The sequence below is a fragment of the Salmo salar genome, chromosome 14 (assembly GCF_965601325.2).
Source record: "Salmo salar chromosome 14, fSalSal1, whole genome shotgun sequence".
Classification (NCBI taxonomy): domain Eukaryota; kingdom Metazoa; phylum Chordata; class Actinopteri; order Salmoniformes; family Salmonidae; genus Salmo; species Salmo salar.
The window spans coordinates 50520684-50547320 of NC_138304.1; the positions used below are offsets into that span (position 1 = coordinate 50520684).

Consider the following 26637-nt stretch of genomic DNA (forward strand, 5'->3'; position numbering starts at 1 on the left):
ACACACACACACACACACACACACACACACACAGACACACACACACACACACACAGATACAGACACACACACACACACACACGTTACTTCTAAGAAACCTTAGCATAATGTAGCCTATTGTATCTACCCTAAAAAAGAATTCACAACCAACCAACCACCCACCCTGCCACACACCAAGTACAGTAACCACTAGGCCTTCCTGGTATCACCCCATGACCTCTACTCAAAGATAGTGCACTGAATAGGGTGCAATTCGGGATGTGAACCCAGACTCACCTTCAGAATGGAAGGCTTCTTTAAGGCTGAGCAGCGTATCGGAAAACCTCCGTACGTCATTCACCAACTGCATCACATAGTCCGGATCTACCCCAGGCGCTCCTACCACGGTGGACCCCAGATCCAAACTGTTGGAGCCAAGCCCTATACTCCCCAGAGGGTTGGTGGTCCTGGAGCTCCGGCCCATGTTGGAGAGGCGAGACGGGCCCTGGGTGGTGAAGCTGGAGCGATGCTGTTTGTTCTGTTGGTGTTTTGTATTATTCCCTTCTCCTCCTCCACCTCCTCCAGTACCACTGCAGCTCTTCCGTATCATCCCAGAGGTTCTGGTGCCTGTCTGTCCGTTGTCACCGGTGACACTCTACCTAGAGTATGCTACAGGCCACTAGGATGGTGTTAGCCCCCATGTGGGTGGTCCTGACCGATCCCTAAGTCCCAGGTTGGCTCTATAAAACACTAGATGTTGTGTCGTTTGTTTGTTTGACTAGCTACTTTTCTGGCAATGTTATTTAACTTATTTCTGTCATATCTCATGTTTGTTATGTGTGTAAATAAATTAAGAGATATTGAAAAGAATTTATCAAGTATTAGTAACATAGAGTTAAATATCTAACTTAGCTACTAGCTTGTTAAGTTACAGTGTAGAGTTGATAAACATTTGTTACAATGTTTTTACAACTTTTAACGTTAGCTACAAATGTAAATGTGCTGTTATTGATGTTAGGCCACCTCACCTACTGTACAATCAACCGGGAACCCTCTATTTCTAGCTCTGACGTTACACCCGAAATAATAGCCGCCTAGCTACCACTAATGGATAAAGCAGGGAGTCTTGTCTGTACACTGCCGTGCTGGCATCCCAACTAACGTTAGCTTGAGTCGAGCGCTAGCCACTAGCATGTATTCTTGCTATCAGAAACATAACAAACTCACCTGACTTGTGTACTTCAGTGGCATTCTCAATAAATAAATAAAAATTAAAAGTTATTTATACAATCCGAAAAAGAAATGAAAAAAATAATAAAATCACATCTTTCAGAAGGAGAATAGCTCCTTCGTGTCTAGTTTGAGTCACTTAGCAACACTTAGCGTTCACAACTTTTAATCTCCGTTTACTGTTCCTGCCTCCAGTCACGTGATGCTGGAGCCTCCTTGTTCCTGGCTTCATCACACTTCCTACAATATTTCATCTACACTCGTTGCTTCTACTGTCGTCTAGTAAATTGCCATATTTTACACCGCGTCCGTGAATCACGACTAATTCACGTGTTGTGATAAATGCACTGTAAATAAAGTTTGATGTAGAGTGTAGTAATGTTGCCTGATGATGGTTTAGTACATTTTAACATTAGTGTGTTTATTTTATTTTTATATATATACTTTTATTTTATTTAATAACCAGGTAGGCTAGTTGAGAACAAGTTCTCATTTACAACTGCGACCTGGCCAAGATAAAGCAAAGCAGTGCGACAAAAACAACAACACAGAGTTACACATAAACAAATGTCCAGTCAATAACACAATAGAAAAGAAAAATAGAAAAATCTATGTACAGTGTGCAAATGTAGAAGAGTAGGGAGGTAGACATTAAATAGGCCATAGAGGTGAAAATAATTACAATTTAGCATTAACACTGGAGTGATAGATGTGCAGATGATGATGTGACAGTAGAGATACTGGGGTGCAAAAGAGCAAGAGGGTAAGTAATAATATGGGGATGAGGTAGTTGGGTGGGCTATTTACAGATTGGCTGTGTACAGGTACAGTGATCAGTAAGCTGCTCTGACAGCTGGTGCTTAAAGTTAGAGGGAGATATAAGACTCCAGCTTCAGAGATTTTTGCAATTCGTTCCAGTCATTGGCAGCAGAGAACTGGAAGGAAAGGCGGCCAAATGAGGTGTTTGCTTTGGGGATGACCAGTGCAATGTACCTGCTGGAGCGCGTGCTATGGGTGGGTGTTGCTATGGTCACCAGTCAGCTGAGATAATGCAGGGCTTTACCTAGCAAAGACTTATAGATGAAGTAACACTGTAATAACGCATTTAGACTGAACTAAAATAAACACAACATGCAACAATTTCAAAGATTGTTCTGAGTTACAGTTCATATAAGGAAATCAGTCAATTTAAATAAATGCATTAGGCCTTAATCTATGGATTTCACATGACTGGGAATACAGATATGCATCTGTTGGTCACAGATACCTTAAAAAAAAAAATAGGTAGGAGCGTGGATCAGAAAACCAGTCAGTATCTCGTGTGACTAACATTTGCCCCATGCAGCACGACACATCTCCTTCACAAAGAGTTGATCAGGCTGTTGATTGTGGCCTGTGGAATGTTGTCCCACTCCTCTTCAATGGCTGTGTGAAGTTTCTGGATATTGGCGGGAACTGGAACACGCTGTCATACATGTCATTCCAGAGCATCCCAAACATGCTCAATGGGTGGCATGTTTTATTTTATTTTTCTGTTATTTTACCAGGTAAGTTGACTGAGAACACATTCTCATTTACAGCAACGACCTGGGGAATAGTTACAGGGGAGAGGAGGGGGGATAAATGAGACAATTGTAAACTGGGGGAGATTAGGTGGCCGTGATGGTATGAGGGCCAGATTGGGAATTTAGCCAGGACACCGGGTTAACACCCCTACTCTTACGATAAGTGCAATGGGATCTTTAATGACCTCAGAGAGTCAGGACACCCATTGAACATCCCATCCAAAAGACAGCACCCTACACAGGGCAGTGTAGGGTGCCCCACAGCCCTGGGATATTTTTGGGGGGACCAGAGGAAAGAGTGGCTCCTACTGGCCCTCCAACACCACTTCCAGCAGCATCTGGTCTCCCATCCAGGACCAACCCCGCATAGCTTCAGAAGCAAGCCAGCAGTGGAATGCAGGGTGGTATGCTGCTGGCTAATGTCTGGTGAGTATGCAGGCCATGGAAGAACTGGGACATTTTCAGCTTCCAGGAATTCTGTACAAATCCTAGCGACATGGGGCTGTGCATTATCATGCTGAAACATGAGGTGATGGCGGCGGATGAAAGGCACGACAATGGGCCTCAGGATCTTGTCACGGTATCTCTGTGAATTAAAATTGCCATCAATAAAATGCAATTGTGTTTGTTGTCTGTAGATTATGCCTGCCCATACCATAACCCACTGCCACCATGGGGCACTCTGATGTAAACATTGTGAACAGCGAACCGCTCACCTACACGATGCCATACTGCCCGGTACAGTTTACATTTACATTTTACATTTAAGTCATTTAGCAGACGCTCTTATCCAGAGCGACTTACATATTGGTGCATTCACCTTATGATATCCAGTGGAACAACCACTTTACAATAGTGCATCTAAATCTTTTAGGAGGGGGGGGGGGGGGTTAGAAGGATTACTTTGTCCTATCCCAGGTATTCCTTAAAGAGGTGGGGTTTCAGGTGTCTCCGGAAGGTGGTGATTGACTCCGCTGTCCTGGCGTCGTGAGGGAGCTTGTCGTGAGGGAACAGTTTTGACTGGACTGAGTGGGAACTGTGCTTCCTCAGAGGTAGGGGGGCCAGCAGGCCAGAGGTGGATGAGCGCAGTGCCCTCGTTTGGGTGTAGGGACTGATCAGAGCCTGAAGGTACGGAGGTGCCGTTCCCCTCACGGCTCCGTAGGCAAGCACCATGGTCTTGTAGTGGATGCGAGCTTCAACTGGAAGCCAGTGGAGAGAGCGGAGGAGCGGGGTGACGTGAGAGAACTTGGGAGGTTGAACACCAGACAGGCTGCGGCGTTCTGGATGAGTTGTAGGGGTTTAATGGCACAGGCAGGGAGCCCAGCCAACAGCGAGTTGCAGTAATCCAGACGGGAGATGACAAGTGCCTGGATTAGGACCTGCGCCTCTTCCTGTGTGAGGCAGGGTCGTACTCTGCGAATGTTGTAGAGCATGAACCTACAGGATCGGGTCACCGCCTTGATGTTAGTGGAGAACGACAGGGTGTTGTCCAGGGTCACGCCAAGGTTCTTAGCACTCTGGGAGGAGGACACAATGGAGTTGTCAACCGTGATGGCGAGATCATGGAACGGGCAGTCCTTCCCCGGGAGGAAAAGCAGCTCCGTCTTGCCGGGGTTCAGCTTGAGGTGGTGATCTGTCATTCACACTGATATATCTGCCAGACATGCAGAGATGCGATTCGCCACCTGGTTATCAGAAGGGGGAAAGGAGAAGATTAATTGAGTGTCATCTGCATAGCAATGATAGGAGAGACCATGTGAGGATATGACAGAGCCAAGTGACTTGGTGTATAGCGAGAATAGGAGAGGGCCTAGAACAGAGCCCTGGGGGACACCAGTGGTGAGAGCACGTGGTGCGGAGACAGATTCTCGCCACGCCACCTGGTAGGAGCGGCCTGTCAGGGAGGACGCAATCCAAGCGTGGGCCGCACCGGAGATGCCCAGCTCGGAGAGGGAGGAGAGGAGGATCTGTTGAAACCAGGATTCATCCGTGAATAGCACACTTCTCCAGCATGTCAGTAGCTATCGAAGGTGAGCATTTGCCAACTGAAGTAGGTTACAACGCTGATCTGCAGTCTGACCCTGGTGAGGACGACGAGCATGCATATGAGCTTCCCTGGGACGGTTTCTCACAGTTTGTGCAGAAACTCTATGGTTGTGCAAACCCACATTTTAACCAGCTGTCTGAGTGGCTGGTATCGGACCATCCTGCAGGTGAAGAAGCCGGATGTGGAGGTCCAGGGCTGGCGTGGTTACATGTGGTCTGCGGTTCTGAGGCCGGTTGGACGTACTTCCAAATTCTCAAAAACGACGTTGGAGGAGGCTCATGGTAGAGAAATTAACATTACATTTTCTGGCAACAGCTCTAATGGACATTCCTGCAGTCAGCATGCCAATTGCACTCCCCCTCCACTTGAGACATCTGTGGCATTGTGTTGTGTGACAAAACTGCACATTTTAGAGTGGTCTTTTATTGTCCCCTTCACAACGTGCACCTGTGTAATGATTATGCTGTTTAATCAGCTTCTTGATATGACACACCTGTCAGGTTTATGGATTATCTTCGTAAAGGAGAAATGCTCACTAACAGAGGATGTAAACAAATTTGTGCTAAATTTCAGAGAAATAAACTTTTTTGTACGTATGGAAGATTTCTGGCATATTTGATTTACATGTTGCGTTTGTATTTTTGTTCAGTGTAACTTGCTGTTTGGGATTTTAGGCTGGGTTTCTGTACAGCACTTTGTGACATGAGCTGATGTAAGAAGGGCTTTATAAATAAATTTGATTGATATTAGTAACCCACACAAATAGTACAGCCTACTACATTACTGTTAATTAATGTCCCATTTTTGTAAAATGCACAATTTAGGCCTATGTAGCTATAATGCTCAAACTAAGTGTGTATAGCCTATACTTGCTAAACCTATTCGGGATCGGTGTCCCTTCCACGGGACGGTTGAGCTAACGTAGGCTAATGCGATTAGCATGAAGTTGTAAGTAACAAGAACATTTCCCAGGACATAGACATATCTGATATTGGCAGAAAGCTTAAATTCTTGTTAATCTCACTGCAATGTCCAATTTACAGTAGCTGTTACAGTGAAATAATACCATGCTATTGTTTGAGGAGAGTGCACAATTTTGAACATGAAAAGTTATTAACCCTCCTGTTGTGTTCTGGTCGAATTGGACCGATTTACAAGTTTTCTCTCTGAAAAATGTAGTTCATTTAATCTGACTGTCATAAGGTTCCATTACTTTGTCCACACAGGGCATCTGAACACACAAAATACATTTTGATGATTTTCATTACATTTTTGGTGTTTTATTTAACTTTTATACACCTGTGGAGTTCCCGGTTGAATATGATCGGCCATTAGAAATGAATGGGTGAGACTACAATTAGTGTATAAAAGTTCAGGCACATGCCCATTCATCAGATGGACACATTTCCTCTCCCAGACCCCTTCATGCATGTGTTTGAGCACACACACACACACACACACACACACCTCACTCCCCTTCTTGGCTTCCAAGGCAACCTCCATGGGAATCTTTCCCCAATAGAATCTTTCCCCCACGGGAACCACACCTGTTGGCATTCTCACAAAACAATCGCAACACTGTTTCAATAATATATAGAACTTTTCTTGCAGCTCTGGTACCGTTGAAGTTGGAGGTTTACATACACTTTAGCCAAATACATTTAAACTCAGTTTTTCACAATTCCTGACATTTAATCCTAGTAAAAATTCCGTTTTAGTTCAGTTAGGATCACCACTTTATTTTAAGAATGTGAAATGTTTATTTCATCACATTCCCAGTGGATCAGAAGTTTACATACACTCAATTAGTATTTGGTAACATTGCCTTTAAATTGTTTAACTTGGGTCAAATGTTTCGGGTAGCCTTCCACAAGCTTCCCACAATAAGTTGGGTGAATTTTGGCCCATTCCTCCTGACAGAGCTGGTGTAACTGAGTCAAGTTTGTAGGCCTCCTTGCTCGCACATGCTTTTTCAGTTCTGCCCACAAATTTTCTATAGAATTGAGGTCAGGGCTTTGTGATGGCCACTCCAATACCTTGACTGTGTGGTCCTTAAGCCATTTTGCCACAACTTTGGAAGTGTGCTTGGGGTCGTTGTCCATTTGGAAGACCCATTTGCGACCAAGCTTTAACTTCCTGACTGATGTCTTGAGATGTTGCTTCTATATATCCACATAATTTTCCTCCCTCATGATGCCATCTATTTTGTGAAGTGCACCAGTCCCTCCTGCAGCAAAGCACCCCCACAACATGATGCTGCCACCCCTGTGCTTCACAGTTGGGATGGTGTTCTTCGGCTTGCAAGCCTCTCTTTTTCCTCCAAACATAATGAAGGTCATTATCGCCAAACAGTTCTATTTTTGTTTCATCAGACCAGAGGACATTTCTCCAAAAAGTACGATCTTTGTCCCCATGTGCAGTTGAAAACCGTAGTCTGGCTTTTTTATGGCGGTTTTGGAGCAGTGGCTTCTTCCTTGCTGAGCAGCCTTATGTCGATATGGGACTCGTTTTACTGTGGATATAGATACTTTTGTGTACCTGTTTCCTCCAGCATCGTCACAAGGTCCTTTGCTGTTGTTCTGGGATTGATTTGCATCAGCTATCTGAGCAGCTAACCGATCGCTGCAGCTGTACATAGCCCATCTGTAAATAGCCCACCCAATCTACCTACCTCATCCCCATATTGTTTTTATTTACTTTTCTGCTCTTTTGCACACCAGTATCACGACTTACACACCATCATCATCTGCTTATCTATCACTCCATTGTTAATCTGCTAAATTGTAATTACTTTGCTACTATGGCATTTTTATTGCCTTACCTCCTTACGCCATTTCCACACACTGTATATAGACTTTCTTTTTTTTCTATTGTGTTATTGACTGTACACTTGTTTATTCCATGTGTAACTCTGTGTTGTTGTTTGTGTCGCACTGCTTTGCTTTATCTTGGCCAGGTCGCAGTTGTAAATGAGAACTTGTTCTCAACTAGCTTACCTGGTTAAATAAAGGTGAAATATATATATATATTTTTTTATTTAAAAAAAATCAGGGCCAGGTATTTCCATCACAATGAGACGAAAACCCCCAGAGGATCAGAGTGCTGCTGGACAGGGACAGAGGACAGCTGTCATTCTCTGACCCTGATAATAACACACACCTGCACACATTCACACACACCTTTACTGAGCAAGTCTTTCCAGCCGTAGGTCATGTCTCTAAAGTTCACCATCTGAGGATCATACCAGGGAAGATCTCTATAAAGATAGAGTAGACTCCGCCCCCTACTGGGGATCATCAGTAACACACACACCTGTTAGGATGAGACAGACAGAGTTCCAGTCTACGGGTTAGTCGACATCTTACAACTTAGTCTACTGTACATTATACTGTGAGATATGATTATTTTGTTTCACATGATTTGTATTCTTTAGCCTATGCTTTGCAATTATCTTATCTTATTTTCCTTTTTTATTTGAAGTATAATCAATATTTGCTTTTTAATGTAGGGCCAGGTATTCAATCCAATCCCACATTCACTGCAAACACTGCATATATTGGCTCAATCAGATATTACCTTTAAAATGTCAAGTGTGTTATAACCCAGATCTACAGCTAAATGGATTGAATCCCACTTTAGTGTGCACTGGTTCTGTTGTGTTTTTGATCATGGGGCTACATGGATGCACACATCCACACACGGGAATGAATTGGTCTGAGAATAAACACACAGTCGGTTAATAGTCAGTATTTATTTTTTTATTTCAATATACAAAAAGATGGATCCATTCTTATCTAGTTATTTCTAAATGTTCTGGCTCACCGTAGTCAACATGACGTTCATCTATCCATACAAACCACAGACGTCACAGGGCTCATGGTGGTTGTTCCAGAAGGATCAATGAATTAGCCATGTTAACCGTCCTAAATATTCTGAAATATCTTCCTATTTTCCTGAAAATATACACTTGAAATTAGCACGGTATATTTGACTCAAACAACAAATAGTCAAGTTTCTGTTTCTAAATAAAACAGAAAAATGAAGAGATATCTGTGACTGTTTATTAAGAGTTAGCTGCTTGCTAACTTAATGATCTAGCTCTCTGGAATACCCCCCCAATGACCTGATCCCAATCACATCACCATAGAAATTAACAAATCAAAAGAAGTGTAAATTAAATGGACGTTATTTTTTCTTCACATCTTCCAAAATATGAAAAAGGATGAAACCTTTACACAGCCAAGTAAATAATAATATACACATGGCACAAGATGATGTTCAGTGTCGTAGTATCTATAAGGTACTGCATGACGAGGTACTTGATTTCTATTCAGAAAAGCTGGATGTACTGTAAGGCCGGGATTCAATCCGATCAGCGGTAGATTGCGCTTGACATTTAAAAGGTAATTTCCAATTGAGCTGACATATGCGACGTTTAATAGTGAATTCGGGAACATTGCCTTTAAAAAAAGGTGCATAGCCGACAAAAGCGCGACAGGCAGCCTAATTCTGATCCTTTGTCGATAATTGGTATTTTGACCAATCAGATCAGATCGTTTGCCAATAATTGGGCAACAGATCAGAATTGGGCTGCCTGTGTAAATGCAGCCTTAGTGAAATATACAGTCTATGATCCATTGTCTGTAATACATGGACATCTACAGACAACAGGCCAATACAATTTTTGTATTTTTTTTTTTTACAGATGATCGATCATAAATGAAACCCTGAACATAGACTATTGCTGCATACTGAATATATTGCTTGACCCTTCGTTACTTACAGGTATGCTATGACAAGTCAAAAGCCTTAGCTCTCCACGAGGAAAACATCATGTTTGACAAATCTGAAGCTGTATGTGAGAATATTTATTCACTGTTGTTTTATCCAAAGGGGTGTATTCATGTAGCAAAAAAATTTTGCAGGCTAAAATGAGTATTTCTTATTGGACAAGTTCAGGTTAGTCCATCTCCATTTCATCCAGTTTACTTCCGTTTGGTTCCGAGTGAATAACCCCGGTGTATTCTAGAACAGTGTTCCTTTCAGGGACCCTGAGAATGGCTACCGACCCTGAGAATGGCTACCGACCCTGGGAAAGGCTACCGACCCTGAGAATGGCTACCGACCCTGGGAAAGGCTACCGACCCTGGGAAAGGCTACCGACTCGCTCCCTGGGATAATTGTACTGACAGACACCTATCTATTCTCAGGTGTTAGCTAAGTGGATGTTCGTGATGAGGTAGACCTGCCTACGACTTGAAAATCATTCTCACACTCGGCCCACAGGGGAAATTTCCTCTAAGTCTAATGGTTAACACGTTGGGTTGGTGCGAGGGAATACTCCTGGTCTGATGGTTAACACGTTGGGTTGGTGCGAGGGAATACTCCTGGTCTGATGGTTAACACGTTGGGTTGGTGTGTGGGAATACTCCTGGTCTGATGGTTAACAACACGTTGGGGTGGTGTGTGGGAATACTCCTGGTCTGATGGTTAACACGTTGGGGTGGTGTGTGGGAATACTCCTGGTCTGATGGTTAACACGTTGGGTTGGTGTGTGGGAATCCTCCTGGTCTGATGGTTAACACGTTGGGGTGGTGTGTGGGAATACTCCTGGTCTGATGGTTAACAACACGTTGGGGTGGTGTGTGGGAATACTCCTGGTCTGATGGTTGATACGTTGGGGTGATGTGTGGGAATACTCCTGGTCGGATGGTTAACACGTTGGGTTGGTGTGTGGGAATACTCCTGGTCTGATGGTTAACAACACGTTGGGGTGGTGTGTGGGAATACTCCTGGTCTGATGGTTGATACGTTGGGGTGATGTGTGGGAATACTCCTGGTCTGATGGTTAACACGTTGGGTTGGTGTGTGGGAATACTCCTGGTCTGATGGTTAACACGTTGGGTTGGTGCGAGGGAATACTCCTGGTCTGATGGTTAACAACACGTTGGGGTGGTGTGTGGGAATACTCCTGGTCTGATGGTTAACAAGTTGGGTTGGTGTGTGGGAATACTCCTGGTCTGATGGTTAACAACACGTTGGGGTGGTGTGTGGGAATACTCCTGGTCTGATGGTTAACACGTTGGGTTGGTGTGTGGGAATACTCCTGGTCTGATGGTTAACAACACGTTGGGGTGGTGTGTGGGAATACTCCTGGTCTGATGGTTAACACGTTGGGGTGGTGTGTGGGAATACTCCTGGTCTGATGGTTAACAACACGTTGGGGTGGTGTGTGGGAATACTCCTGGTCTGATGGTTAACAACACGTTGGGGTGGTGTGTGGGAATACTCCTGGTCTGATGGTTAACACGTTGGGGTGGTGTGTGGGAATACTCCTGGTCTGATGGTTAACAACACGTTGGGTTGGTGTGTGGGAATACTCCTGGCCTGATGGTTAACACGTTGGGTTGGTGTGTGGGAATACTCCTGGTCTGATGGTTAACACGTTGGGGTGGTGTGTGGGAATACTCCTGGTCTGATGGTTAACACGTTGGGGTGGTGTGTGGGAATACTCCTGGTCTGATGGTTAACAACACGTTGGGGTGGTGTGTGGGAATACTCCTGGTCTGATGGTTAACACGTTGGGGTGGTGTGTGGGAATACTCCTGGTCTGATGGTTAACAACACGTTGGGGTGGTGTGTGGGAATACTCCTGGTCTGATGGTTAACACGTTGGGTTGATGTGTGGGAATACTCCTGGTCTGATGGTTAACACGTTGGGGTGGTGTGTGGGAATACTTCTGGCCTGATGGTTAACACGTTGGGTTGGTGTGTGGGAATCCTCCTGGCCTCATGGTTAACACGTTGGGGTGGTGTGTGGGAATCCTCATGGCCTCATGGTTAACACGTTGGGGTGGTGTGTGGGAATCCTCATGGCCTGATGGTTAACACGTTGGTTTCCTGAGCAGGAGAACGGGGTTCAGATTGCACCCGTAACAGTTTTAAACATTCCTCCAAGAAGGAAAAACCATAGCTTGCCATTTGCTGGTATAGAAGATAGAAAAACACTTCTAGAAATACACTACATATCCAGTATCTGTGACCATGGTTTACGACACTACACTAGGTAGGAAGCTGCTAGAGAATATAACATTGTTATGTTTAATGACTTTGAGGGATATAAAACAAAAACACAAAAAGATGAAGATGAGAATCCTCAAACCTGGCTGAGCCATAACTACCACTACAGTCAAACCCGGCTGAGCCATAACTACCACTACAGTCAAACCCGGCTGAGCAATAACTACCACTACAGTCAAACCCGGCTGAGCAATAACTACCGCTACAGTCAAACCCGGCTGAGCCATAACTACCACTACAGTCAAACCCGGCTGAGCCATAACTACCGCTACAGTCAAACCCGGCTGAGCAATAACTACCACTACAGTCAAACCCGGCTGAGCCATAACTACTGCTACAGTCAAACCCGGCTGAGCCATAACTACCGCTACAGTCAAACCTGGCTGAGCAATAACTACCACTACAGTCAAACCCGGCTGAGCCATAACTACTTCTACAGTCAAACCCGGCTGAGCCATAACTACCGTTACAGTCAAACCTGGCTGAGCCATAACTACCGCTACAGTCAAACCCGGCTGAGCCATAACTACCGCTACAGTCAAACCCGGCTGAGCCATAACTACTGCTACAGTCAAACCCGGCTGAGCCATAACTACCGTTACAGTCAAACCTGGCTGAGCCATAACTACCGCTACAGTCAAACCCGGCTGAGCCATAACTACCGTTACAGTCAAACCTGGCTGAGCCATAACTACCGCTACAGTCAAACCCGGCTGAGCCATAACTACCGTTACAGTCAAACCTGGCTGAGCCATAACTACCACAACAGTCAAACCTGGCTGAGCCATAACTACCGCTACTGGTATTGAAACATTACTAGAGCATGATAATGTTGTTACTGGCAGGTAGAAAATATTGGGTGATCACCAGTGACATCACAAAACAATCTAGCCCCGCCCAGAAACAACCCTAGCCCCTACTCAAGTCTAAACCTTAGATCAGAGGTGATTGGATAGGAATAGGGTGTAACTTTCACCTATCCTGTCAGAGGCCAAAGTGGTGTTATTACCATATTACTTATACACATATACAATTCTCCAAGATCCACACAAGGGTCTAGACTCAAGAGCAGGGGGTAGGGGTCTCTTCTAGATAGGGCCAATCTGTAACGTCTGCTTCCAGCTCACACCCTCAAACACCTAGATCCCCTGAACGCAGCTCACTTTCCAGCTCACACTCTAAAAACACCTAGATCCCCTGAACACAGCTCACTTTCCAGATCCCAATCAACTGAATTCTGATCACCTGTTCACACACCTGTATGTCATTATCACACACTATTTAGTTCAGATCTTTGCACCCCATCACTGTGAGGTATTGTTTGTTTTGTGACATGTCTTTCAGAGCTCTGGTTTTCCCTGTGATTTACTTCTCCCGTGTATGATAGTTTTTGCCTATTCCCTGCCTGTACTTTAGCCTGTTATCTACCTATTGCCTGATCTCCCGGACTACGTTACTAGCCTTTTCCCTGCCTGTACTGTTGTCCTTTTGGACCCCCTGTGTATGACCTTCTGCCTGGCCCTGGACCCAGCTACCTGCCTCCTCCTGTGGTCCTCTGCAATAAACACCTGCTGCACCCAGCTCTCTGTCTCCCATCGGGTTCATTACACAATCTAGCAACATATTACCTTAGCGTGAAATGTAAGCACTAGCTGCATAGCTTTTGACCCCGAGCCACTCATACCAATCGTACATATTATAAAAATCAATAACACGAAACCATATTTCAGGGTTCTCCGCCAGGATTTTGGACTCTGAGATGTAACTGCCATTTCCTGCAATCTAGAGCAAAACATTGCCTAAAATGATAACAAATAAAATGTCTCACATACATACACACACTACCAGTCAGAAGTTTGGACACACCTCATTCAAGGGTTTTTCCTTTATTTTTACTATTTTCTACATTGTAGAATAATAGTGAAGACATCAAAACTATGAAATAACACATATGGAATCATGTAACCGAAAGTGTTAAACAAATCAAAATATTTTATATTTGATATTCTTTAAAGTAGACACCCTTTTCCTTGATGACAGCTTTGCACACTCTTGGCATTCTCTCAACCAGCTTCATGAGGTAGTCACCTGGAATGCATTTCAATTAACAGGTCTGCCTTGTTAAAAGTTAATTTGTGGAATTACTTTCCTTCTTAATGCATTTGAGCCAATCAGTTGTGTTGTGACAAGGTAGGCGTGGTATACAGAAGATAGCCCTATTTGGTAAAAGACCAAGTCCATATTATCACAAGAACAGCTCAAATAAGCAAAGAGAAACGACAGTCCATCTTTACTTTAAGACATGAAGGTCAGTCAATCTGGAAAATTAAGAACTTTGAACTTTTCTTCCAAGTGCAGACACAAAAACCATCAAGCACTGATGAAACTGGCTCTCATGAGGACCGCCACAGGAAAGTAAGACCCAGAGTTACCTCTGCTGCAGAGGATAAGTTCAGTAGAGTGAACTTCACCTCAGATTGCAGCCCAAATAAATGCTTCAGACTTCAAGTAACAGAAACATCTCAACATCAACTGTTCAGAGGAGACTGCGTGAATCAGGCCTTCACGGTTGAATTGTTTCAAAGAAACCACTACTAAAGGACACCAATAATAAGAAGAGACTTGCTTGGGCCAAGAAACACGAGCAGTAGACATTAGACCAGTGGAAATCTGTCCTTTGGTCTGATGAGTCCAAATTTTAGATGTGGTTCCAACCACCGTGTCTTTGTGAGACGCAGAGAAGGTGAACAGATGATCTCTGCATGTGTGGTTCCCATCGTGAAGTATGGAGGAGGAGGTGTGATGGTGCTTTGCTGGTGACACTGTCAGTGATTTATTTAGAATTCAAGGCAAACTTAACCAGCATGGCTCCCACAGCATTCTGCAGCGATACACCATCCCATCTGGTTTGTGCTTAGTGGGAATATCATTTGTTTTTCAACAGGACAATGACCCAAAACACCTCCAGGCTGTGTAAGGGCCATTTTAACAAGGAGAGTGATGGAGTGCTGCATCAGATGACCTGGCCACCACAATCACCCGACCTCAACCCAATTAAGATGGTTTAGGATGAGTTGGACCGCAGAGTGAAGGAAAAGCAACCAACAAGTGCTCAGCATATGTGGGAACTCCTTCAAGACTGTTGGAAAAGCATTTCAGGTGACTACCTCATGAAGTCAGTTGCGAAAAACCCAGGTGCAAAGCTGTCATCAAGAATCGTAAATATATTTTGGTTTAACAGATTTTTGGTTACTACATGACTCCACACACACACAGTTTTGATGTCTTTACTATTATTCTACAATGTAGAAAATAGTAAAAATAAAGAAAAACCCTTTGAGTAGGTGTGTCCAAACTTTTGACTGGTACCATATAAATTGCATAGTGGCGCAGCCAGCCCACAAGGTGGTGCAGCGTCCCGTTACATTATTTAGGGGAGAACAATGATATTTAGAAAATTAAATAGAAAACACAGAGACACTCTTCAACTTCCCCTTTCAATCAAGTAAAATGAAAAACATTATTTTCCCAACAAGATACGGTGTAAAATCAGTGTTCTGCCACTGTGTACATTACAACAACAAGTATTTACAAACCAAGTTCCAGCCTCTAATTTGAGTTGAACAAAATTAAACACTTCCTATATGCAACTAGTCAGTCTGATAGAATTTGAAATCTCCATGGTACATAAAAATAAAAAGTAAAACTTGCAGTAAAATATATCAACTACTAAAACAGGATACGTAACATGATATAACAGAGATATTAATTAATCTGTATAAAAGCCTGAGGTATATGTGATGTCAGAGAGTAAACAGTTGAGAACTAACATAAAAGACACCTTATTATTACAATGAGCTTCACTTACAGTACATTCACAGAGAGTTGTCAGTTTTAAAAAAACAACACAGAACAGAGAATACATGACGTCATCAACATTATCTATCGTTGAGGACCCTTGAGTAATGAGCACGGTAGGGGTCAATTCCATTTCAGGAAGTACAATGAAATTCCATTTCTCTTCAATGCTTTTTAATTAGGAAAATTTGCCATTGGAAATTCCAATCTGAACTGATAGGAATTTAAATGGAATTCATCCTAACATGGGCGGACTGGGACCAGAAATCAGCCCTGGCATTTCAAACACTGGACTATTTTATTCCATGGAGGCCCCCACACCAGCCCATTATTTTCCTTGCGGCCCCCACCAAGGCAATTATTTTGATGCTTGAAGGCCCAAAACCAGACCATTTTTCCCATCAAGGTAAAAGGGCTGCACCCAACTGCAGCATGAAAAATGCTGACCACGCAGGCAATGATCTCTGTCGGGACCCGCAGGTCCCAGGGTACGCTTATAAAACGGGACAAAGTGCCAGTCTCTCCAACACTGCTCTCTTCAAACTACGTCTAGGTCTATTGGCTGATATATCGCAGTAATACCAATAGCCTAATATAAAAATGGGCCACGTGAGAATGTCTGGTAATTTAACTTATTTCTTTGATTATTTTTGCGCATTTTGCTATTGCCTACAGGGTGCAAAATTACTTCGAACCATTGCTGGCAAGTGAGCTGCTTCGTCACATACGCCTAAAGTCCCATTGCGGGACTGCGGTTGGGTTCGGGACCAGTTCTTGCCGTTGGGTACGGGACCAGTTCTTGCGGTAGTGGGTAGGAGTCGGGACAGAAAGCCAGCGGTTGTGTAAGCGGGTGCTGTATGGCGGGATTAATTCATCAATCCTGCGTAGACTTCCACTTCAAGACCACCACACCGGCCCATTAGGCCCCATTATTAACCAGATAATTATCATTTTTGCTCAATAGAACAACAAGTTAGACAGGCCCACTGGGCTAAAAATGGACCAGCCCATATGGAATTTGCCCGAAATGCCAGATTGCCAGTCCGCCCCTGGATCCCAACCCTGGTAGTGAGTATCAACAGCATTGTGTGGATATTCACTAGTTTGTTATAGTCTGGTCATATTAGCCTGGTTCCAGGTGTGTGTGTGTTGTTATGACCATAGGAGTTGGCAAGGAAGCACAAACAGATCTGGAACCAGGCTAGTCTGGTATGCAACTGAAATAAAGGCCACTGAGTTTAGTTTTTCCTTGCATGACATACAGGTTGCTGAGGTATCTGAATAACATACATGTTTCTGAGGTAACTGAAACGTAGTCTCACAAGTCAGACAATTTGTTTCCAAATTAAAAGAATGGAAATCATAGCTTTGTGAAACTGGTCTAACTGAGCAGACAGAGAGGAAGAAAAAAAAAACAGAGACTTGTAACCAACTCAAGCATGGCCCTTCAATAACAAATACTTATTCACAGCTTCAACTGCTGTTCAGACAAAAAAAAATACAAAAATACTCCTCTCAGTCTATTCCACAAGCACACACACACAAAACACATACGCACAAAGAAAAGTTACATCCAGAATGTATAACATTTAAATTTCAGATTTAATTTAGTAAATGTCAGGTAAAAGGTGTGTCCAATGAAACCCTGATAGCTTGGCTTCTCTACATGTGTAGAACATTTTTCCAAAAGGCTGGAATCCTGAGATGTAGTAATTCTAATCCAAAACCAGAAGTGTATTTTTGTCCTAATCCTTTCCAAGTCCGTTCGTCCAATGCTACTCCTGCGTAGCGTCTGGTCCTCTTGCCCCCCTGTTAACTGTAAACGCTGCTCTACTCTACTGTTAGGCCCTGGGTTTAGAGTAGGGACGTCCCAAGGATCCAGAATAGCAATGATCGAGAGGCTATATGGAGGGTTGGTTCAGATGTCTGTATCGTTATTTCAAAAGGCGTTCGTAGCCAAACAAAGACGGAAGACAGAACTCTGAGTAAAGAGCAACGTTTCATCCCGAGGAAGATAAATACGTTGGAACAGTCTCGTGGTTCATCGGACATGAGTCCTGTGGATCTACAGTGTGTAAGCTAACGTCTGGGCCGTGTGTGTGTGTGTGTGTGTGTGTATATATACACACGGTCTATCGTCTGGGCTGTGTGTGTATGAGTGTGTATAATCCGGGATGTATGTGTGTGTATAGTCCGGGATGTATGTGTGTGTGTGTGTGTGTGTGTGTGTGTGTGTGTATAGTCCGGGATGTATGTGTGTGTGTATGTATACATACTGTCCATCGTCCAGACTGTGTGTTGTGCATCGTCACGTCAGAGGTTTGGAATACGGTTAGCTTTCTTTGGCTGGCCGCCATCTTGACCAGACGACAGAATGAGGTAATAATCAAACCCACTAAATACAACATGAGGTATTGACTGAATAGAAGATTTAACAAGTTAATATCTTAGAGAGGTCTTTGAGAGGTCTTGCCCAACATATAGCTTATTTCTGTCATATTCTTTTCTCAGTGAAAACTACAGAAGACGGTTGGAAGAGAAGACTTGATCCAAAATAACATAAAAAAAGTCTTAAAAACAATAATACCAATATTAAGATTATAAAAATAGCAGCTGTATTCAAGTTGTTTAAGAGTTTAGGCTGGAGCATCGTTCCGCTTCCGTGATGACGTCACTGCTCTGACGTCACAGTAACACAGAACTCAGGTGCTGGACTCTTTGGGAGGTAGGTCATCGTCGTCGGTTACCGACATTACTACGGCAACTGGGCAGTCTGAGGTAGCGCCGACGGTTGTCCTGGTGATCTGGGAGATGCGTTCCTCAACACAGCCGGCGGAGAGACGAGCCTCGGCGTCATGGTCCCAACACTCCTCTATAGTCTCACACAACTGAGACAGACCCTACAGCACCGACACACACAGCAAGAAACCAGGAGGTTACAGGAAATACAATATAAAAGGCTAATAAACAAAGAGTTGAATATTTTCTCCAGTCCTCCAGTTCCCCCCAAACAGAACACATTGTTGTCGTGGCCCCGGTCAAACACACCTGATTCAACTGGTCAAATAATCATCAAGCTCTTCATGTGTTGAATCAGGTGAGTTTATGGAGGAAGTACAACAGATATTAGTGTTGGTGGGGGTACAGGAGGACTGGAGTTGGAACCACTGCTCTACTGTTACTGACAGTGTACCATCCTAGTGTTACTATCCCAGTGTATTATCACAGTGTATTCTCCCAGTGTACCATCCTAGTGTTACTATCCCAGTGTATTATCACAGTGTATTCTCCCAGTGTACCATCCTAGTGTTACTATCCCAGTGTATTATCACAGTGTATTCTCCCAGTGTACCATCCTAGTGTTACTATCCCAGTGTATTATCAGTGTATTCTCCCAGTGTACCATCCTAGTGTTACTATCCCAGTGTATTATCAGTGTATTCTCCCAGTGTACCATCCTAGTGTTACTATCCCAGTATATTATCCCAGTGTATTCTCCCAGTGTACCATCCTAGTGTTACTATCCCAGTATATTATCCCAGTGTATTCTCCCAGTGTTCCTGACAGTGTACCATCCCAGTATTTTATCCCAGTGTTCCAGACAGTGTACCATCCCAGTGTTACTGACAGTGTACCATCCCAGTATTTATCCCAGTGTTACTGACAGTGTACCATCCCAGTATTTATCCCAGTGTTCCTGACAGTGTACCATCCCAGTATTTATCCCAGTGTTCCTGACAGTGTACCATCCCAGTATTTTATCCCAGTGTTCCAGACAGTGTACCATCCCAGTATTTTATCCCAGTGTTCCTGACAGTGTACCATCCCAGTATTTTATCCCAGTGTTCCTGACAGTGTACCATCCCAGTATTTTATCCCAGTGTTCCTGACATTGTACCATCCCAGTGTTACTCCAGTGTTACTGACCGGGTGTTTGAGCCAGGTGTCCTTGAAGACCGGTCTCATCTTCTTGTGAACGACCACATCCTGCAGTTCCTGTAGAGACGTGTGTTGGCCAATCTCCTCCTCAAACGGCAGCATGAACTCCCCTACGGTATCTGAGAGAGACAAGAAAACGTTTTACAAAAAGGCTGTACAAGTTACTGATAGGCTGTTTGTTATTAGTAAATGCACCGTTTGTTTTTAGTAAACACACTGTTTATTATTAGTAAATGTATTGTTTATACAGAAACTAAAACAAGGTAGACAATTGGCATATAAGAAAATATATTTTAGACATTAAACAGAGCTGGAGGGGGATGTGGTCTAGCAGTTGAAAAAGCTAAAGAAATGTGTTTGTAAACGGGGAGGATCCTGAGCAGTAATTCTCACCGTCTGTGGCGATGCATCGTGACACCAGTTCCCACAGCACCAGCCCCATAGCATACATATCTATCCTCAGGAAGGAGTCTCTCTGGAAGTTTATAGCCCCTTCTAGAACCTCAGGGGCCATGTAACGCCACGTACCCACCTGGAAGAGGGAGAGCGAACGACAGAGAGAGACAGAGGGAGAGAGAGAGAGAGAGAGAGAGGAGAGAAAGAGATAAAGGAGAGCGAGAGACAGAGGGAGAGATAAAGGTGAGCGAGAGAGAGGGAGAGCAAGAGGGAGAGAGAGAGAGAGGGAAAGACAGAGGGAGAGAGAGAGAGAGAGAGGGAGAGCGAGAGACAGAGGGAGAGATAAAGGAGAGAACATTTTGAGAGAGAGAAGGCAAGTAAGTAATCGTAAGACCTGTGTGTGTGTGTGTGTGTGTTAAACTACCTGTCCGTGGGTGTCTCCTGGAGGTTTCCCCGGCTCAAACCGGACCGCCAGACCAAAGTCTCCGATGATGGCTGTCAGATCATGTCTCAACATCACGTTCTTACTCTTGAAGTCCCTGGGAAACATAGTTTATACATATATAACCCGTAGGCTTGATATATTATTATGTTTATCTAAGCAGGTAAGTTATTGACTTTGAGAACACATGATGTCACCTGTGTGCGATGGTGGGTTTGGGGCCTTCTCCCTTGTAGATGGGTGTGTCTTCATGGAGGTAAGCCAGACCACGGGACATAGTCTCAGCAATATGACACATTTCAGACCAGGTCACCGTACTGTCCTTCAGATGGTCAGTCAACGAACCCTGTACACACACACACACAGACTTGGTTAAAGGAGGTTTTGACTATGGCTTAGATGACAAACTGGAATAGAGCACAATATAAACACAACATGCTCTTCTATAAATTAATAGATTCATTTATTGATAAATGAAGTGATTAATTGGCTGTATATCTCACCCGTTCGTGGAACTCCATGATGAGCCAGAGCTCAGTCTCCATGTTGCTGCTGTGTTTCTCTGCAGCGATGTAACGAAGCAGGTTCTCATGTCTCATACCAGGAGTCAGGAAGATATCTTTCTCATTCTGCCACGACTGCTTGTCCTGCACACCCATACAATCATATGTCATAATAGAAACTTACAGGGCGGTAGGTAGCCTAATGGTTAGAGTGTTGGGCAAAATGAATTCCATGCCCCTGCCATAGACTAAAGCCCTTGCATGTCTCACCTGAACAGGGAAGACCTTTACAGCCACGTATTCACTCATCAGCTGAGCCTTCCACACACAGCCGAAGCGCCCCCTAGCTTTCACCTCCAGTAACTGCAGAGGCTTCAGCCCCACCACGGGAGATGGAGGGGTTTGCCGAGGGTCCTGACAGACAGGGGAGAGGGGAGAAAACACTACAACCTGACGAACAAGTACATATCAGGTCCCATGTGGCTAAGTTGGTAGAGCATGGTGTTTGCAACGCGAGGGTTGTGGGTTCGATTCCCATGGGGGACCAGTACGGAGAAAAAAAATGTATAAATGTATGCATTCACTACTGTAAGTCGCTCTGGATAAGAGCGTCTGCTAAATGACTAAAAATGTAAAAATGTAAATATCGCATTCTATCGATTCTCTGATACTTTCCTTGATCTTCTTTATGTGTTGGGTTGTGTTTACACAGGCAGCCCAATTCTGATATTTTGCCAATCATTTGTCTTTTGACCAATCAGATCAGATCTTTTGCCAATAATTAGACAAAATATCAGAATTGGGCTACCTGTGTAAACAGACGGTCTTGTTTGATCTGATATTGGATCATAATGAATAAGGAATTTGCCTTTCAGATCATGATGAATAACATTATACGGTCACAGGGGGGGACCTGATCCTAGATCAGATGATATGGTCACAGGGGGGGGGGGGGACGGGACGGACGGACCTGATCCTAGATCAGATGATACGGTCACGGGGGGGGGACCTGATCCTAGATCAGATGATACGGTCACAGCAGGGGACCTGATCCTAGATCAGATGATACGGTCACAGAGGGGGACCTGATCCTAGATCAGATGATATGGTCACAGAGGGGGACCTGATCCTAGATCAGATGATATGGTCACAGAGGGGGGGCCTGATACTAGATCAGATGATATGGTCACAGGGGGGGGACCTGATCCTAGATCAGACGACATGGTCACAGGGGGGGAGGACCTGATCCTAGATCAGACGACATGGTCACAGGGGGGGAGGACCTGATCCTAGATCAGATGATATGACCACAGGGGGGGGCCTGATCCTAGATCAGATGATATGACCACAGGGGGGGGCCTGATCCTAGATCAGATGATATGACCACAGGGGGGGGACCTGATCCTAGATCAGATGATATGACCACAGGGGGGGACCTGATCCTAGATCAGATGATATGACCACAGGGGGGGACCTGATCCTAGATCAGATGACATGACCACAGGGGGGGACCTGATCCTAGATCAGATGACATGGTCACAGGGGGGGCCGGGCGGGGGGACCTGATCCTAGATCAGATGATATGGTCACAGGGGGGGGGACCTGATCCTAGATCAGATGACATGACCACAGGGGGGACCTGATCCTAGATCAGATGACCTGATCCTAGATCAGATGATATGGTCACAGGGGGGGGACCTGATCCTAGATCAGATGATATGGTCACAGGGGGGGGACCTGATCCTAGATCAGATGATATGACCACAGGGGGGGGGGGCTGATCCTAGATCAGCACTAGTTATGTGGTGTGGTCTCACCTCAAGGAGGTCAACATGTCCGTAGGGTGGTTTGCGCTGTCGGTACATCCACAGGGCCAGTAGCAGGGTCAGAGACAGAACACACAGAGATAGCAGAGCGTACACCAGGCTATTCAACAGAGACGGCACTCTGGGAGGGGGGCGGATTTTCACTAGGGAGGAGAAAAGATCATAGAAGATGAAAATCAATCAGTCAGACACGTTTTCACTGTGGAAGAGAACACAATCAACCAATCAATATCAATATCTTTACCGATATCTTCATTTATTTTACTTGTGGTATATTGTGATGCCTGATACCCAGTCTGTATGGTTTGTGTTCTGATTCTAAATAAATAAAACATTCATTTTTTAATTAATTTTTTTATTTAAGAACGGGGTTCAAAGTTCATGTCCACTCACCTCTGTTGCCGGCGGCGACGAGGTCAGGCAGGTGTGTGAACCTCTCATTGCAGTAGTTCCCTTCACAGCAGCAGAAGAACACCTGGGGGTTCTCTTCCATGGACACACACTCCTGTCTGACAACACACACACACACGTTATTTACAAGATCTATTAGTCCCAAATGTTCCTCTCATACTTCTGTAGTACTGCTAGAACGATTTGAGTAAGGCCATTGTGACATCATGGTGCTACCTAGTTGATCTGTGATTGATTTGTATTGCCATAGTATTGCCGCGAAGCATTCTTTTGTTATTACACAAGTGGAATAAGGACCAGTGCTTCCTATCCCGTGTGTCCTATCAAAACACACACTTAAGTAAAAAGGTCCTAAGTGCCTGGTACCTGGCATACCAGTTGGTATGTAGTGCCTGGTACCTGGCATACCAGTTGGTATGTAGTGCCTGGTACCTGGCATACCAGTTGGTATGTAGTGCCTGGTACCTGGCTTAGCTGTTGGTATGTAGTGCCTGGTACCTGGCATAGCAGTTGGTATGTAGTGCCTGGTACCTGGCATACCAGTTGGTATGTAGTGCCTGGTACCTGGCATACCAGTTGGTATGTAGTGCCTGGTACCTGGCATAGCAGTTGAAGTCGTCCAGCCAGCAGCCTTTCTTCACCAGTTTGATGGTTCCTGAGACGTTGAGCCAGGAGGAGTAGCAGTGTAGTCGTTTATCCTTCTCCCCCTCACACCTCTCCACACCACTCTGGTTGGTACGCTCTGTACGCCAGTTATCATTGTAGTACACACAATCTCTGGTCTCCACATCGCCATGGCCCCAGCCTAGTGGAGAGACAGGACAGAGGAGGAGGCAGGAGAGAGGAGAGAGAGGACAGAGGAGGAGGCAGGAGAGACAGGAGGTGGCAGGAGAGAGAGGAGAGACAGGAGGCGGCAGGAGAGAGAGGACAGAGGAGAAGGCATGGTTATCGAGGCAATTCCATTCATCCCGGGGACTGCTCCAAGTCGCCGAAGAAGAATTAGTCAGACTCAAGAGGCGTGCATACCATCCACCGCTTCTGAGAATATTATTTGCTAACGTTCAGTCCCTCGACAATATAGCAGATGAGCTCAAGGCGAGGATCTCCTTCCAGAGAGACATCAGGAACTGCAACATAATCCATTTGACAGAATTTACAGTTTTCCAGCCCCCTCTGGAGATACAGTCCCCGTCCATTTAGCCAGTTGGGTTCTCTGTCCATCACGAGGACAGGAAGAAAGAACTCTCCGGGAAAAAGAAAGGTGGAGGTGTGCAATACGGCCCGAGGGGGTGTGGTATATGGACAATAAACCACAGCTAAGGACTGTTTTTAAGCACAACGCAAAACGGAGTGTTCTTTCCTACAACGGCCTAAGACGTAACATGCGTTTTACAAAACACCACGCAGATAGAACGTTAGCTAAGCGCGTCGTTGAGGCATGTTTCGATACTGCTTTAATACCATAATGGATAATCCTGAATGAATCGTGAATAATGATTAATGATAGCGTTAGACGCACAAATATCATACCCCAAAGACATGTTAACCTATCGCCATTACAATAACAGGAGAGGTTAGCATTTTTTTTGGGGGGGGGGAGTGTGATATTTGTGAGTATGCAACTTTCTCACTCATCATTCACAATTCATTCAGGATTTTAGAGAAATCATGGTAGCAGCCACATTCATGTAGAAGTGTTTAGAAACATTATATTCTTATTTACAATAAAAGTGACTCCTAAATGACACAATACGTTATTCACCATTCATTTCTATTAGGCACAAAATAATCTGAAACATAACTAAAAACAAAACAACAAATGCATCCAATAAATGTGTAGAGTCACAAGCTAAATGTAAACATTGCATGCTACGAATATGGGACCAAATACTAAACCTTTTACTACACAAGTGAATTTGTCCCAATACTTTTGGTCCCCTAAAATGAAAGTACAAAACAAACAGTCCAGACAATCAGGGATTATAAAGGGAAAGCCAGCCACATTGCGGACGGACCCCCTCACAGAATGACACTTGAACCAGACAGATATTTGGAATTCAATATCATTGCATTTTTTTAAATGTATGCATTAGAGGTTGACAGATTACGACAATTACAACAATACTGAATGAACAATGAACACTTTTATTTTAACTTAATATAATACATAAATAAAATCTATTTAGTCTCAAATAAATAACGAAACATGTTCAATTTGGTTTAAATAATGCAAAAACAGTGTAGGAGAAGAAAGTAAAAGTGCAATATGTGCCATGTAAAAAAGCTAACGTTTAAGTTCCTTGCTCAGAACATTAGAACATATGAAAGCTGGTGGTTCAATATTGCCAGTTAAGAAGTTATAGGTTGTAGTTATTGTAGGAATTATGACGCGTCGACTATTTCTCTCTATACCATTTGTATTTCATATACCTTTGACTATTGGATGTTCTTATAGGCACTTTAGTATTGCCAGCCTAATCTCAGGAGTTGATAGGCTTGAAGTCATAAACAGCGCTGTGCTTCAAGCATTGCTAAGAGCTGCTGTCAAACGCAGTAGTGTCCTGTTTGAATGAATGCTTACGAGCCTGCTGCTGCCTACCACCGCTCAGTCAGACTGCTCTATCAAATAGTAGACTTAATAATATACACAAATACAAGCCTTTGGTCATTAATATGGTCAAATCCGGAAACTATAATTTCGAAAACAAAACGTTTATTCTTTCAGTGAATACAGAACCGTTCCGTATTTTATCTAACGGGTGGCATCCATAAGTCTAAATATTCCTGTTACATTGCACAACCTTTTGTTATGCTATGTTATGTCATAATTATGTAAAATTCGGGCAAATTAATTACGGTCTTCACACAGTTTGCAACGAGCCAGGCGGCCCAAACTGTTGCATATACCCTGACTCTGCTTGCACTGAACGCAAGAGAAGTGACACAATTTCCCTAGTTTAATATTGCCTGCTAACATGAATTGCTTTTTACTAAATATGCAGGTTTAAAAAAATATACTTTGTGTATTGATTTTAAGAAAGGCATTGATGTTTATGGTTAGGTACATTTCTGCAAAGATTTTTTCGGCAATGCGCTTTTGTTAAATCATCACCCGTTTTGGCGAAGTTGGCTGTGATTCGATGATAAATGAACAGGCACCGCTTTGATTATATGCAACGCAGGACAAGCTAGTTAAACTACTAATATCATCAACCATGTGTAGTTAACTAGTGATTATGTGAAGATTGATTGTTTTTTAAGACAAGTTTAATGCTAGCTAGCAACTTACCATGGCTCCTTGCAGCCACAAGGTCCTTTTGACACTGCACTCGTGTAACAGGTGGTCAGCCTGCCATGCAGT

General features: G+C 44.0%; 2 protein-coding genes across 2 annotated transcripts in view; both read right to left on the minus strand.

The window, feature by feature from the left end:
• LOC106569760 (rho GTPase-activating protein 29) overlaps positions 1 to 1384 on the minus strand; it is a 69888-nt gene extending 68504 nt beyond the window's left edge. Inside the window, exon 1 of the mRNA XM_082961402.1 lies at positions 277 to 1384. Within this exon, the coding sequence (XP_082817528.1) occupies positions 277 to 589 (313 nt within the window). The 5' untranslated portion in view covers positions 590 to 1384. The remainder of the gene's footprint in view (positions 1 to 276) is intronic.
• Positions 1385 to 8557: 7173 nt separating this feature from the next.
• The window catches only part of LOC106569759 (activin receptor type-2B), a 34636-nt gene continuing 16556 nt past the window's right edge, over positions 8558 to 26637 (minus strand). The window contains exons 2-11 of the mRNA XM_014141347.3: positions 23874 to 24081; positions 23259 to 23374; positions 22857 to 23008; positions 21310 to 21453; positions 21040 to 21183; positions 20734 to 20882; positions 20519 to 20633; positions 20092 to 20230; positions 19687 to 19817; positions 8558 to 18659 (exon numbers count right to left, since the gene is read on the minus strand). Coding sequence (XP_013996822.1) covers positions 18462 to 18659; positions 19687 to 19817; positions 20092 to 20230; positions 20519 to 20633; positions 20734 to 20882; positions 21040 to 21183; positions 21310 to 21453; positions 22857 to 23008; positions 23259 to 23374; positions 23874 to 24081 — 1496 coding nt within the window. The 3' untranslated portion in view covers positions 8558 to 18461. The remainder of the gene's footprint in view (positions 18660 to 19686; positions 19818 to 20091; positions 20231 to 20518; positions 20634 to 20733; positions 20883 to 21039; positions 21184 to 21309; positions 21454 to 22856; positions 23009 to 23258; positions 23375 to 23873; positions 24082 to 26637) is intronic.